General features: G+C 36.2%; 1 protein-coding gene across 1 annotated transcript; it reads left to right on the plus strand.

Moving 5' to 3' along the window:
* The first annotated feature begins 2,415 nt into the window (after positions 1-2,415).
* LOC108736927 (putative protein TPRXL) lies at positions 2,416-13,506 on the plus strand. Its single transcript, XM_018469541.2, has 3 exons — positions 2,416-2,537; positions 9,529-9,718; positions 13,032-13,506. Exons 2-3 carry the CDS (start codon positions 9,529-9,531, stop codon positions 13,310-13,312), a joined length of 471 nt encoding a protein of 156 aa, XP_018325043.1. The 5' UTR covers positions 2,416-2,537; the 3' UTR covers positions 13,313-13,506.
* The last annotated feature ends 679 nt before the right edge of the window (positions 13,507-14,185 follow it).

The following is a 14,185-nucleotide window of genomic DNA, read 5'->3' on the forward strand; positions in this document are numbered from 1 at the left end:
CTCTCAACTTGTTATGATAATAGCTTAATACCGAAATTGCTGGTTACTAATAAGCTACAGAAGTAATTGGAAATTAAACCTTAACTATACTGCACGTACCTAATAACAAAAGCATTTGACATATAACAATAATAATGCTTCGTATAGTTGGGACATTCAAAATTGGCATAATCCGCAGTAAAACCGTCGCATTTACTTTCTTCTATCAACTTACTAACTAGACTACAGGAGTTGCTGTCAAAACGTCTACTTTTACTCACAACAGACGTTATAAGGAATATTGTAGACATAGAAAAGAGATGACAGATGAGAATTGCAGCGGATTGCATTGGAGTTTAAAGAAAGTTCAACATTCTCAAGAATTTAGGAAAGGAAAGACGCTTGTTTAAAAATATAATTCCAATAAAGTCGACTCTAATTTTTTGCGTACCTAAGCAACCTCCAACCGCTGCACCGCTTACTATCATTCGGTTATCTCTTTTCACTTCGTGTGTATTACTCATGATGTATTTATATAACTTAACTAGGGCGTGTTCCAAATGCAGCAAATGACTACAGTCCCAAGTGGAAACAAGTAAGAAGATAAATCCATTCTCACCGATAATTTATTGCGGACTATGCCAATTTTGATCGTCCCAACTATATCTCGGTTTTTCATATTTGATTGCATTGTAAATGGCAGATTGACGCATCGAAAAGTTTCTACGAAGCACTGCAGTTGGCTTTGCTTGTACTCGTTTACTTAACCAAGAGCACGACATCCACTTCAAGATGCTTAAAATTAGACCCAAAAACGGCTGGCATGAGTAAATTTAAAAGGCCCTGAGACGGAGTTAGTAGGTCTTACTTTGAAGGAACCCCATACAGCTCAACATTATGAACGCTTTGACGTCTCTAGGAGATCTTCGCTCCTCTATAAAAATAAAAAAGGAAACTTCTGGAAGCATTTTGTACGTCAAATATAGGGTTTGCTCATCATTAAGTAACACATATTAAATAACTGTCAAAATCCTACATAAACATATCTATATATGTATGCTGTGTACATATATTTTAGCCGAAATTGCAATATCTCTTGCATTTTATTAGTTACGATTAGAAAGAAAATTTCCTCATACAGAAGATCTTTGTTTCACCTTACTTGAATCACAGATAATCCTGATTATGACTACATTATATCTCCTTCTATGGCATTTTGAGGAATAGTTGTTGTCGTAACCTTTAGCTGTATAATTCATCATTTCTTTAATACTTTTAAGAATACATACTGTTGTATTGGCGTATAGCACGACAAAATGCACGTGTACCGATGAGCATACGGAATACGGAGAAGCATCGATCTGCGCACTCGCGACGAATAATAGAACTATATAAGGCAGGGAGTAGTGAGACGACCAAGTACTCCGTTTGTTAGCTCAAGTGTCTACCGAGCATTCGACGGTTTCCCTCCCTAATACCCCTCCTCCCCCCACACACTTAACCATTTTTCCCATTTCAACCCTCTTCCCAATCCCAACCTTCCATTTTTTCCCGGGAATGAACAACCCTCAGGGTTTATCTCCCCACTCGAGGAGGGGTTCTAGTCGGTAAAAATCCAACGCTACCTCCCTTTAGGGGGTGTCTTCTGCAAATTTTCCCTCCTCGAGAATAATCTAAACAAAAAAGAGGTTTAGTCCATTGCTTAGAATTCGGGACGACGCCGGTTCGATTCCGGGTCTGTCTGCCTTGATCCAAGTTTTTCTGTGGTTTCCCTGAATCACTTAGGCAAATGCTGGGGCAGAAATATTCTACAGATAATCTTTCATTCCCTTCAGTCTTCATTTCGTCCGTCTCATCTTTCTCGCCCGAACCACCACTCACCTATTTTCACGATTCTTGGAAGGACCCTGAAAAGGGCCTTCCGCCCTACCTTCCGGCATAGTCCAGAGAGACTGCCCACCCACCAGCATTAGTGGCTGGTGGAAACGAAACACCCAAAAGCTTTTTTTTTTAGAAGTAAAATGTGTTTTTCATCTATGAAAATCTTTCACCTAAGTCTTATTCCTCGATTACCCCTTAACAAAACACAAGTAATCATTATCAGCTATGTAATTTTATCTTTATACGTTTGGAGGAGATATTTATTAATTTTCAATTGTGCATAAGTAAAGTACATTTCCATCGACATCAAAAATAAGAGATAATCACTTGTTTTTCTCGTGTCAGTATTTTATGCAAACCAGGGCTTATTCACAAAATTGTAATCAGACTGGCTCCATATCTTTACAAACTTACACACATTAATTGTAGATACTGATATGATATCAGAAAACAGTTATCTGCACGCCACAGCGCATACTTGTATTGATAATATCATCCATGGACTTAAAATAAGTACTTAGCAAACGTGTTTTTTATAGATAGTGCATATACGTATACGCTCGTATATATATATTTATTGGTGTCAGTGAAATGTGATGGTTCAATACCTAATCACAATCTTCTTCGAACGAACGAACTTAAGTTAAGGTAACGACAACCCCAGTTTGGAAGTAAAGGTAAAATTTTTTACTTTATAAAGTTCATATTTTCAATTTTTGTAAGTGTAATGTGGTGCTAACTATATATACATATTTAAATGATAATAATAATTTGAGGCGAAAGTTTTATAATTTAAATTTAACAAAACATCAACGAGGGCCCACTGTTTACATTTCCATTTATAGCATTTTAAAAACTTAAAAATTTAGCACTGCTTTCTAATAACGTATATTAGAACTAAATATTTGTTTATGTACTAGTTCTTCCCCCCTATCAATCACTTGAAACAGTTAGCACCATTGCTTCAGGTGGTCGAAATTCATTTTTCTGAACAATTTGTTTAATCACTTTCTTTGTGTTAAAAATTGTTTGAAAAATTAAATTTAATGGATTTGTTTGAAAATAGGTATGCAACACATCGTACACTGCAGCATAAGATGTTGCTGATATTAACTACGTAATACTAGTTTACCCTGTGCTGTCAGCACTCATAATTTCTTTTATATACAATACTAGTTTAGGAGTCTATCGCGGACAAGCAACGTGGCACGTAATTTATATATATTAAGATTATACGTGTTATTAATTAAAACTGCCTTACACATTTAACAACCACGATATTTTGTTTTTAATTATCAAATATCAACTACCCGAATGAGTCCATTAAATAAATCATTTCCATGCACATTTTCATTTGTATGTAATTATTATTTCATAATTTCACCATTTTTTTATGATTGAAAGTTGATAAAATTACTAGCATAAATGTTCGTTTGACGTTTGTCTGCAGTAGAAGCTACAAAAGTTTAATCGAGTGATGTTTCATATCGTTAATTATCTGTATTAAAGGTCAGGAGTGAATGAACGTTTTTTTTTTGTCTAATCTTAATCACTGAGGCAGGCTTTAAATTTGATGAATCAAATGTTTCCTATTAAAGAGCGAATATAAAGATATGAGATGAAAAATTAGAACTGACCGATTTTAGTTATCTAGGAAGTCAGATAAGTCAGGACGGAAGGAGTAGTAGGGATATAAAACAGAGGATAGCGCAGGGTCGAGTCGGTTTCAATAAAAAGAAGTCACTTCTATGCTCGCAAACGGTTAATTTAGAAATTCGAAAAAGGTTGTTAAAGGTGTATGTTTGAAGCACGGCGCTGTACGGGTGCGAACCTTGGACAGTGGGCGCAGCGGAAAGAAACGTTCGAAATATTGTGTTACGGGCGAATGATGGATAGAGAAGATTAGAAATGAAGAGGTATTAGAAAGACTAGGAGACCACACGACTCTATGAAAGCCAATAATAAATAAGCGAAATAGGTTAGTAGGATACTTTTTGAGGCATGAACGGCTAGTCAGATACTTATTAGAGGCAGAAACGGAAGTTAAGAGTTATAATAAAGTGCACCTTATATATTAATTATTTCCTATAGGAAATGAGATTCTGGCAAATTTTTGCTTGAATTTACCTAACCTGACCTAACCTGGAAATTATCGGCGAATTAAAGGCGCAAGTATTCTAATTATTCCTCAATAAAAGAGAAATCCATACATTTTTCTAAGGTTTCATTTTGATGTCCGATGACAGCATGACAGCCTCGCCATTTTTGAAAAATTAAAGAAAAGATTGTTTTCAATTCGTAAAACTTGTTATCATCAAAAAGGGAACTGGTGCATTAATAGGTATAGGCGAAATAATAAATCTAAAATAATTATATAAGCTTTATTGAAACCTAATGTTATTTTGTACATTTCAAAACTTATTATTAACTTACTTAGGGTTACCAACTAGAAATTTTAAAATGTCCGGAGATCGTTCGAATGGTCTGGAGTCATTCATTTAATAAATATATAAATGTACCTACAAAAAAAAGCCTATTCGTTTTGGGTAGTTAAAAAATAATCAACTATTAGATTAATTAATTTATTTATTTGAATATTTTAAATAGTACAAATTCGGGTATTCAAAATAATTGCGTTCAATAGCTCACTGTATACTCTTGGTGGAGAATTGGTGCTGTAAATACATTGAGTGTGACATTCAATAAAAACATTGCCAGTAAAAGAACAAAATTTTGTTTTTCGTCAAATTTTGAAAAACCGGAAATTTTTTATAGGAGAAAACTTAAAGACTCCGGACTAAAACTGGAGAGTTAGCAACCTTAAACTTACTATATTAACTCGTACTACCTTCCTTTATCACACCTCTTTCACAACCCTATAGCCAAAAAGGTTCCGGGTAAAATGTAACGTTATAAAAACAAAATTATTGGAAGCCTTTGTTTTTATTGTTGCCAACGGAAAGGTTTTAACTACCAATTACTGCATTTTATTGTCATTTCATTATAACATTTTATTTTAATTAATATAACAGGCTAGATCTTAAGCAAATATTACATGAAAATTGTGGATGTTTCTCCGTTTAATAAATACAACTGTGGTGCTGGACTGCTCAAGTGATTTTGAGAGTTCTGTTGGCTTTTTTTCATACATGGACGTGGTTGAGAAGAAATTACACTCGCGTGACATTAAAAGAACAAATTCTGTCAAAGAAATATGTAATTGTTTAAGAAACATTTCGCCTTGCCTGTATAGATATAAAAGTCATGAGAGGTACAGATAGCTTTAAATAAAATGGAAGCGATATTGACAGTAAACTATGAAAATAAATAAATGTAAAACAAAAATACTGGTATTCAAAAGAAGAAAAAGTAGGAATAGAACGAATATAAAGGTGGGAGTAGAAAAATTAGAAGAGGCGGCTGATTTTAGGTATCTAGGAAGGAAGGAGCAGTAGGGACATAAAACAGAGGATGGCACAGGGTCGAGTCGCCTTCAATAAAAAGAAGTCACTTCAATGCTCTCGAACAGTTAATTTAGAAATTCGAAAAGATTGGTAAAGGTGTATGTTTGGAGTGCGGCACTGTACGGGTACGAAACATGGACGGTGGGCGTGGCGGAAAAGAAAAGATTAGAAGCGTTCGAAATGTTGTGTTACAAACGTATGATGCGGATACCGTGGATAAAAAGGTTAAAAATGAAGAGGTATTAGAAGGGATAGAAGAAGAAAGGGCTCTATGGAAGTCAACAAGAAATGGGTGAGATAGGTTGGTACGACACCTTCTCAGGCATGCACGTCTAGTCAGAGACATATTAGAGGCAGAAACAGGAGTTAGGAAAGATAAAGAGGTAGAGCTAGATTAAATTACCTTTCGCAAATGGGTAAGGATGTGGGTTGTCCTACTTTTAGGGAAATACGAAGATTAGCTCAGGAAAAGAAACTGTGGAGGTGCGTATCCAGCCAGTCTTGAATGGCGACCTTATGACGATGATGATGAAAGTCATGAGAAAAAAGAAGAAAGTTAGTATGAAGTTAAAACCACAGAACATATTTATAAAGTTTATTGAATTAGACCTTAACTATTGTTTCCGAAAAGCTTGTTGTTATCAATGGTTGCAATAACCATAAAAATAATTATTGTTTTATTAATTAAAGGGTACGATAACAAAATATGGCTTCCATATAACTTGCACCTACTCAAGGCCTCTTTATAATGTAAGTAACAAATCGATAGAAGATAAAGGAGATAACCGCCACCCGGTAGAGATAACAGTTAATTACTCTAATAAGTAGTTCAAGCCCTACCGTCAAAATACGACGATTTAACATGGGTTGAAGTAAATTCCGTCTGAAGTACACTAAAAATTCCGTCATTGTAACAAGATTTATATTGTCACATATATGTATGTAGGCAACCCAACATACATATCGCCAAGGAAAACCAGGTTTCTGAAAGGCATATACTGAAAAAAAAACTTTTGGGTGTTTCATACCCATCAACCACTAAGACTGGTGGGCGGGCATTTTCTCCGGGCTACATCGGAAGGTAAGGCAGAAGGCCCTCTTCAACAGAAGAGAATGAAAGATTATCTGTGGAATATAACTGCCCTAGCATTTCCCTAAGTGATCGAAGGAAACTACAGAAAATCTTGGATCAAGACAGACGGACTCTGAATCGAACCGGCGTCTTTCCAAATGCTAATGAATGAACTAAACCTCTAGGCCTTGCCGCTCGGTGCATACACTGGAATGGCTATTCTCTATAAATAGTTCTCGCGAGATTGAGGAGAGTAGTCAGAGACTTCGAGGCGAAAGAAAGGGTAGAAAGAGCGAAGAAGTGGTAAAGTGTCTATTTGGTGGTGAATTGTTTAGTATTTGATAATAGAAGTATTATTTAGACAGTAAATGTTAAATAAAAGTAACAGTAGTATGAGAAGGAGTTTAAATACGTGACAGTATTGTTTTGTTGTACCTTTCTCATTACTCATTAATTTATTTAATCATGTACTGTTAATTGTATACACCATTATTTTTAATTTTTATATCACTCACTTTATCGCTTCTTCACTTTCATTTGCCTCGATATGTGACACTACCCCCTTCCTAAAACTAATCGCTCCAGTCAGTGACATCGCCTTTGTAGGAAGTAAGCTTGTCAAGAGGTGCGACCCTTATTTTTGCCCGAAGTGCCTTCTAAATTTAATAAACAACGTAGTTTATGCGTCTAATAATGGTATATGGATCATCCGAAGATTGTTCTACCTTTGAGAAACGTCCATTCCATTTTGATGGATTTTTTAGCTACACTTTGTCGCCTTAATTAAAACCAGCGGAGTTTGTCCTTTCTTTGTACGCAAAGCGTTATGGATGGCTTCTTCTTGCTTTTGTAGTTAACACATTTACTTGTCTGTAGATACTGAAAAGTCTTCAGGACGACCAAATTCTGGCCGGTGTTCTTTCAGTTGACTCATGAATGACGAGTCTGTAAGCTAAGAGAAATAGCGGTATGTGTCGGTGACAATTAGTTTGGTGCTTCTTGACAAAGCCACGTAAGTTGGCCTCCAGAGTAGCGTTAAATCATTCAACCATCAGACCATGCATGTAAGAGCGTTGTCCTCTTCTATATAATGATCATTAATTCAGTGAACTTTTTAAACAAAAATCACTCGGAGCCAGGAACGCTTGGTCAGAATGTAATTTCATAGGCTAATCCAGTTATTGACAACCTATTCGGCAACGGTGTGTGCTTCCTGAATCATATGCTACATATGCTTCAAGCTAACTGCTAAAGTACTCCATGACAACTAAGATGCATCGGTTACCGAACTATGTCGTCCACGACTTCATAGCCAATAAAATCGCTCGTATACCTTTCCTAGAGTATTTATAACACCGAAATGTTCTTCCCAATAGATTGCTTCTGAGCCTTCTGAAACTCTGTTCTTAAGAAGTACCACCTGATGTTTGTTTCCAGTTTCATCTCGACTTCCTCACATTCTTTTCAAAAAGCCGTGGTCAAGGGCCACTGGACCCAATAACTTTTCTTTGTCTCATTTGGATGGTTCACATCTACCCACGATGGTTTTGAGGTTTCAACTTCTTTCCGTCTTATCATTGGGCTAATAACTTTTACTCCCTTACTCTGGTCTTCGTTATCTTCCTGATATCGTTCAGGCTAAACGGTGATTAGATTACAATAGATGGATGCCAGTTTTTCCTTCTTATCCGTAGATGAACAATGTTTGCAGTTTTTCACGCAAGATCTGCGGGATAGTGCATCTACTTTGACGTGCTGTTTGTCTGAGCGATGCTTGATATCAAAGTCATATTCATGTAGTCGCTGTAATATTCTATCTACCCTCCGACTGTCTTCTATCTCCGTCCAGAGACTGTGTATTGTCTACAGGATACTTTTGTCTTAGGTGATCAATTCGTCCACAATTCCAACACTTCAGACAACCACTGTAGTTCTTGCAGTCTTTAGCAAAATGACCAGGTCTTCCATATTCCAACAGTTTGGATTCCAATCGTCCGTGTTTGTATCAACGGTTTCTTCACATTGATTACGCAACCTACTATTGCAATTACACTATCGTCGCTTCCTGCTTCTCACATAACCTTTGGAAACTTGTTTCGATGCTTCTTAACTCCAGGGTGTGTGATAATACTTCAGTAGGAGTCTTTTGGCTGTTAGTTTAAGAATTTCTATAGCAAATAGGTATCCCTGACTCCATCGATAAACGTCTGAACTGTCAGACTCAGATTATTGAAGAGTCTCATTAGTTCATTTGTTACGGCTTTTTAATTGCAATGCACCTGTTGTAGATGTTTATCGTTTCTTATTTCTGGTGGAAGTCATATTATTAGTGCTGTTACATTTTCTGAATCAGTTCATGTGTTTGCCTCTGCCTCTGGCTTCAGGTAAACGAGCCAGACCTATGCATTAAAAGCTGGAGGTGTAGTTTTTGATGGTCTTGCGCAGTACTCATCAGCTCTCACAGTATTAGGTAGTCGTAGGTTTTTTTCATTGATTATTTAATGGCACTTATTCCGGAAAATCAACGAGTGAATTGTTCTTCTCTTCCTTCAGAGAAATAAGCAGTATTTTCTTGTTCAATTTAAGAATGATACTAGATTAATATTTTGCTATAATAGACTAAAGATTTTGAAATCGCCGCACTACCACCCTCATTAAATGCAATGATACGTATTTAGGATGGAAATTACATTGAATTAGATTGACACGGAACGGAATTTACATTTTCCGTTTTACATCACTGCCAATTGTTTACTCGTCTTGATAACAGTTGATAATAAATTTATAACTGTAGATGAATACAAACTGGTACCTCCTACACGTAGGCATTGACTAGACCACTAGACTATCGAAGGTTGATATGTAAGCGTTACCAAATTATAACGTACTATTTCAACTGACATCAAAAAAGGAGATTCACAATTTGATAAACTATCTACTTTAATACGTTTTATCCAATTATTATGAAAAATGACATTCGAAATATTAATCTGAAAATTCATTTTTGAATTTTTTACCCACTCCACGCTACATCAAATTAATGAGGGAAAAATTGTTGCTGGAGTTTTTCTTTGTGATCGCTTACCAACATTAACAAACTTAGAAGTAGAATACTGATGTTTACTTTTTCAGATGCGCTTACTCTACCTCCTGCATCTATTGCTTGCCGTAATTTGTCTTTGTCGTGCGGCTCCAAGTATATTGGTTCGTTCGCAATCTGGACCGCTAGTTAAATACAATGACTATTCAACAGTAAATCTTCAGAACTTTAATGTACCTGAAGACACTGACGTAGCATCGTTACGATTGGCCCCTGAATCAAGTAAGAAGATTTTATTCCTTATTTGCATAAATTTTAGTTAATGGCAGTATATTTGGGGTTGTTACTTGTTCAACAGTGCTATGAGTTATTGAAGTGAAACTTCTTTACGCACGGTAGGGTTAGTTCGTTTCATGCGAGTTGCTATGTAACGAAATCATGCAACGGATGATCCCCCCTCTACTCGGCCACGTAGTCGAGTTCGTTGTGGGGATCGCTTGAGCCGTGAGTAGAGATGAAACGGTATCATTGAAGTATCGATTCTTTTACTCGATACTGTATCGGTTGTCAAGTATCGATACTTACTCGGTATCAATTGAAAAGTATCGATACTTACTCGTATCGAATAGTTTTTGGAAAATTATAAGTTAAAACCAAAAGAAGTGTTAAAATTCTTTATTAATAATTATAAAATTTACGATAAGAAGTCTGCTTCTGTAGCGCTTCCTAAAAATATCAATTTTTCTAAATGTTTGCCTGGTTAGGCGATTTCTTGAGGTAGTTATTGTTGTGCCAGCTTTGGAAAAGAGCGTTTCGCAAGATACAGAGGTACCTACTACGTTTAAATAAATGCGTGCATATTTATATAACGCTGGAAATACAGGCTTTAAATCTTCCCATTCCTCTAATGCAGGGGTCGGCAACCTGCGGCTCGCGAGCCACATGCAGCTCTTTGGATGTGAAGCTGCGGCTCTTTAGTTCCATATGAAAATATTATTTATTTTATCAAAAAAAAAAACATTTAAAAATCGTTCTGAATTGATTAACGAGGATTAGGCACTGATTATTATATCTCTCAGCCACTTGTACTCGCTTTTCATCGCATCTCAATAGTCTTCCAGATTGTTACACTGAGGTGAAGAAGTTGGCATGAATATAATTAAAAGTAAAGTAAGAAGCCAACTAACAAATTTGTTTGAAACTTAAAACGACAAGCCAAATTTATCCAAACTTTCTAAAATCATGCAAAGCCATGGCTCCCACTGAATTTGTTTGCTCAATTGTTTGTTATTGAAGTGCAAGTTAGTGTTGCATATAAATAGATATTTTTTCTTANAAAATTCTTTATTAATAATTATAAAATTTACGATAAGAAGTCTGCTTCTGTAGCGCTTCCTAAAAATATCAATTTTTCTAAATGTTTGCCTGGTTAGGCGATTTCTTGAGGTAGTTATTGTTGTGCCAGCTTTGGAAAAGAGCGTTTCGCAAGATACAGAGGTACCTACTACGTTTAAATAAATGCGTGCATATTTATATAACGCTGGAAATACAGGCTTTAAATCTTCCCATTCCTCTAATGCAGGGGTCGGCAACCTGCGGCTCGCGAGCCACATGCAGCTCTTTGGATGTGAAGCTGCGGCTCTTTAGTTCCATATGAAAATATTATTTATTTTATCAAAAAAAAATATTTAAATACGAGTACTATTTATTTTTGGCAAGAAAAAATTTTGTGGCTCTTTAAAAACTTTCAAATTTTGTAAATTGTAATTTTCGACTCTTCTGGCTCAAAATGTTGCCGACCCCTGCTCTAATGGGTTAGATTTTAAAGCGCATACTGGATTATCCAAATAAATTGACACTTCATCGGCTTTCGAAGAACGCTTTCGCTTCTGGCCAACTACAAGTTGTTTGTGATGTGACCAAAAATCAAAATCTTCGTTCGCTGTTTCATCTTCAGACCCACTGGTTGACATTGTCATAGTTTCTTTAATCACTTAATTTTAAAGTATCGATACTAAAAATACTTGGTATCGCAGAAAAGTATCGAGTATGTACTTGTATTTACTCGTACCGTTTTATCCCTAGCCGTGAGCGCGCTTCAGTGCAACGTTCGTTACAGGCAACTCCGGTATGTATAGTGCAAAATTTAAATTCATAGTGTACAAATAATACCATTAAACCAATTCCTTGACCCCTATCCCGGTATGTTTGTGTGTATGAAAAAGAAGTTTCACTTCAGTAGCGTGTTGTATAATTACACGTTGTATTTTTTATTGTACATTACAAAAGTAGTAGATACAACGTGCATTACTTCAAAAAGCCTTGTGGTGCTGTTGTACGTTGTTCAGGTCGACGAAACGAAAATTTTCCGTGTTTGAAGATAGCAGGCTCAAATGCTATAGAAGAGGAGTACCGATTTATTTATAATATATCCAGTGGGATCTAAGTAGGTAAAGATCGACCTGTACAGGGCTGATAAAGAAAATGAGACTTATTTAGTATTTGGATCATATGACTCAACATAAAAAAAATATAAATCATATTTGTCTGCGGAGCTCATTTCTCCACCGATCATCGAGCGAGAACTAGACAAAAGTGTACAGTACCATTTGCAAAATTTTTTAAACTGCCTCGTTAAAATTTAAGAATATGCTTTATTTAAAAGCATATTTAGCCAAAAATAATAACAAGTGAATTAACTTAACGCTCTACACACCATAAAACTTTTGTTTTGTTTTCTATTGTTAATTCATAGATATACATTTTTGTTTTAAGAAGTTGCTAAACATTTTCGTCTAGTACTGTACAGTTCTAGTCAATCTTCTAAGACCGCCCATCGAGAGCTCTGCTCGTTCAAGCTTGTTCCAACTATTTCCGTCTTGCTCACGCCTAGTGTGTATTCTTTCTATCTTCGCACATATTTCTTCAAGGTCACAATTCTAACAAACTGAAAGGGACTGTAAGAAGGTAACGATATCAGGTGACAGAAAATTTCATTTTATTGTACTGACTGGAGTTCGATTTAGATTTGTTTTTGGTTAGTTAGTTAGTCCTATATATTCCTGTAAATAATCCATTTTTTTTAATTTTTGAGGTAAGGTATTTACTCCAAGATATTTGACATAATGTAGTCTAGTTAATTGGCATTTTTCATCTATATGTATAGAGGCGCAGTCGGCGTTGTTGGCATAAGTGATGTAAACTGATTTGTTAATGTTAAGTGCTGATTTTTGTTCATCCAGGATGCAAATTATGTTCAAGTGAAAATTGTTAGTGTTAGGTTAGTGCCTAATCTTTTCCATGTACGGTCCAGACATTAGTATTGCTCGCAAAGGAGAACACTGTATGTGGTGGTGGTTCGCAAGGAAGTCTTAACAACTTGGACGACTGGGTGGTTACCCCGGGCGGCATTCTTGGAGGGGCGGTCAAAACGGCTTTAGGCCGTTTTTTGGTTGAAGATTTTTTTATTTATTAAAAACAATTGTTATGTGCTATAATTTCTAGTCCAAAGATTAGCCCCTGCAGTAAAGCCCCAGAAATTTCCCTAATGCTGTGATAGGTTTAAGGATATTACTGACCCTACCCGTTTCTGTAGCTGCTGTTGATCAGCCTAAGTCGTCGTCGTCATCGTCGTCGTCGTCGTCTTCGTCGTCGTCTTCGTCGTCGGGTTGGTCACCGGGTTCGTCGTCGTCGTCGTCTTCTTCGTCGTCGTCGTCGTCTTCGTCGTCGGGCTCGTCACCGGGTTCGTCGTCGTCGTCATCTTCTTCGTCGTCGTCGTCATCGTCGTCGTCTTCGTCGTGGCCGCCGAAGTGGTGGCCATCGTCGTCGTCTTCGTCGTCGTCGTCATCGTCTTCGTCGTCTTCGTCGTCGCCGTAGACGTCGTCGTCGACGAAAATGAGAGGACAACTGCCTACATTAAATTATAACGATATAACTTCTGCAAAAATTACAGCTAGAAAATTTATTCGGTTTTTTCATTGATATTGATATTGTTTAATTTTGAATTGTACGACACATGTTTTGATTGTAGATTTACTACATTTGCATGAATAAAAATTAAAAAAAAAAAAGTTTTTTATATCTATCGACAATGAATATGGACGACACGGAAAAGGTAGGAGCAAACAGGATATCTCCGGAAAAGTTGTTTCAATTCCATTAGAATTAAACTGTTGCAGTGTTGCAATTTGTGTAATTTGTGAAGATGTATATCACAGAAGTTATTTTAATAGATTAGTGGAAAATCACACGATTTTTATCTAAGTCCAGTGTTGTATATATGTGATAAGCCTTATGATGTTGACTTTACCTCAATTATGACAACATAAATTGAATTAAATGAAAAGAATAGGTTGTATGTATATAACTAAACAAATCGAACAAATATTTTGTATATTTTTTATAGTGTTTTTAGTTTGTATTAATTTTGTATTTATCTGTAGATCATAATATCTGTTTATATCCAATTATGTTCACAAGCAGCTTTGGGGCCCCTTTAATACACCCTTTAGTTAGGTATCAAATGTTGAGAAAGTTCCCAACTATGATACGTCGGGCTTTCTCTGGGTACCTGAAGGGTGCATAGCAACAACAAATGCGTTGACCATGGGGTCTATTTTACTTTAGGGACGTGTCCTATTTTGGTGCAGACTATTAAAGTCCTGGACAACAAGATAGTAATACCAAGTGCCATGGCTTAGAGGTTTAGACCATTGTCTAGCATTCAGGTGAACAACAAAAAGAATTATT

Source organism: Agrilus planipennis, unplaced genomic scaffold (assembly GCF_000699045.2).
Source record: "Agrilus planipennis isolate EAB-ADULT unplaced genomic scaffold, Apla_2.0 scaffold151, whole genome shotgun sequence".
Classification (NCBI taxonomy): Eukaryota; Metazoa; Arthropoda; class Insecta; order Coleoptera; family Buprestidae; genus Agrilus; species Agrilus planipennis.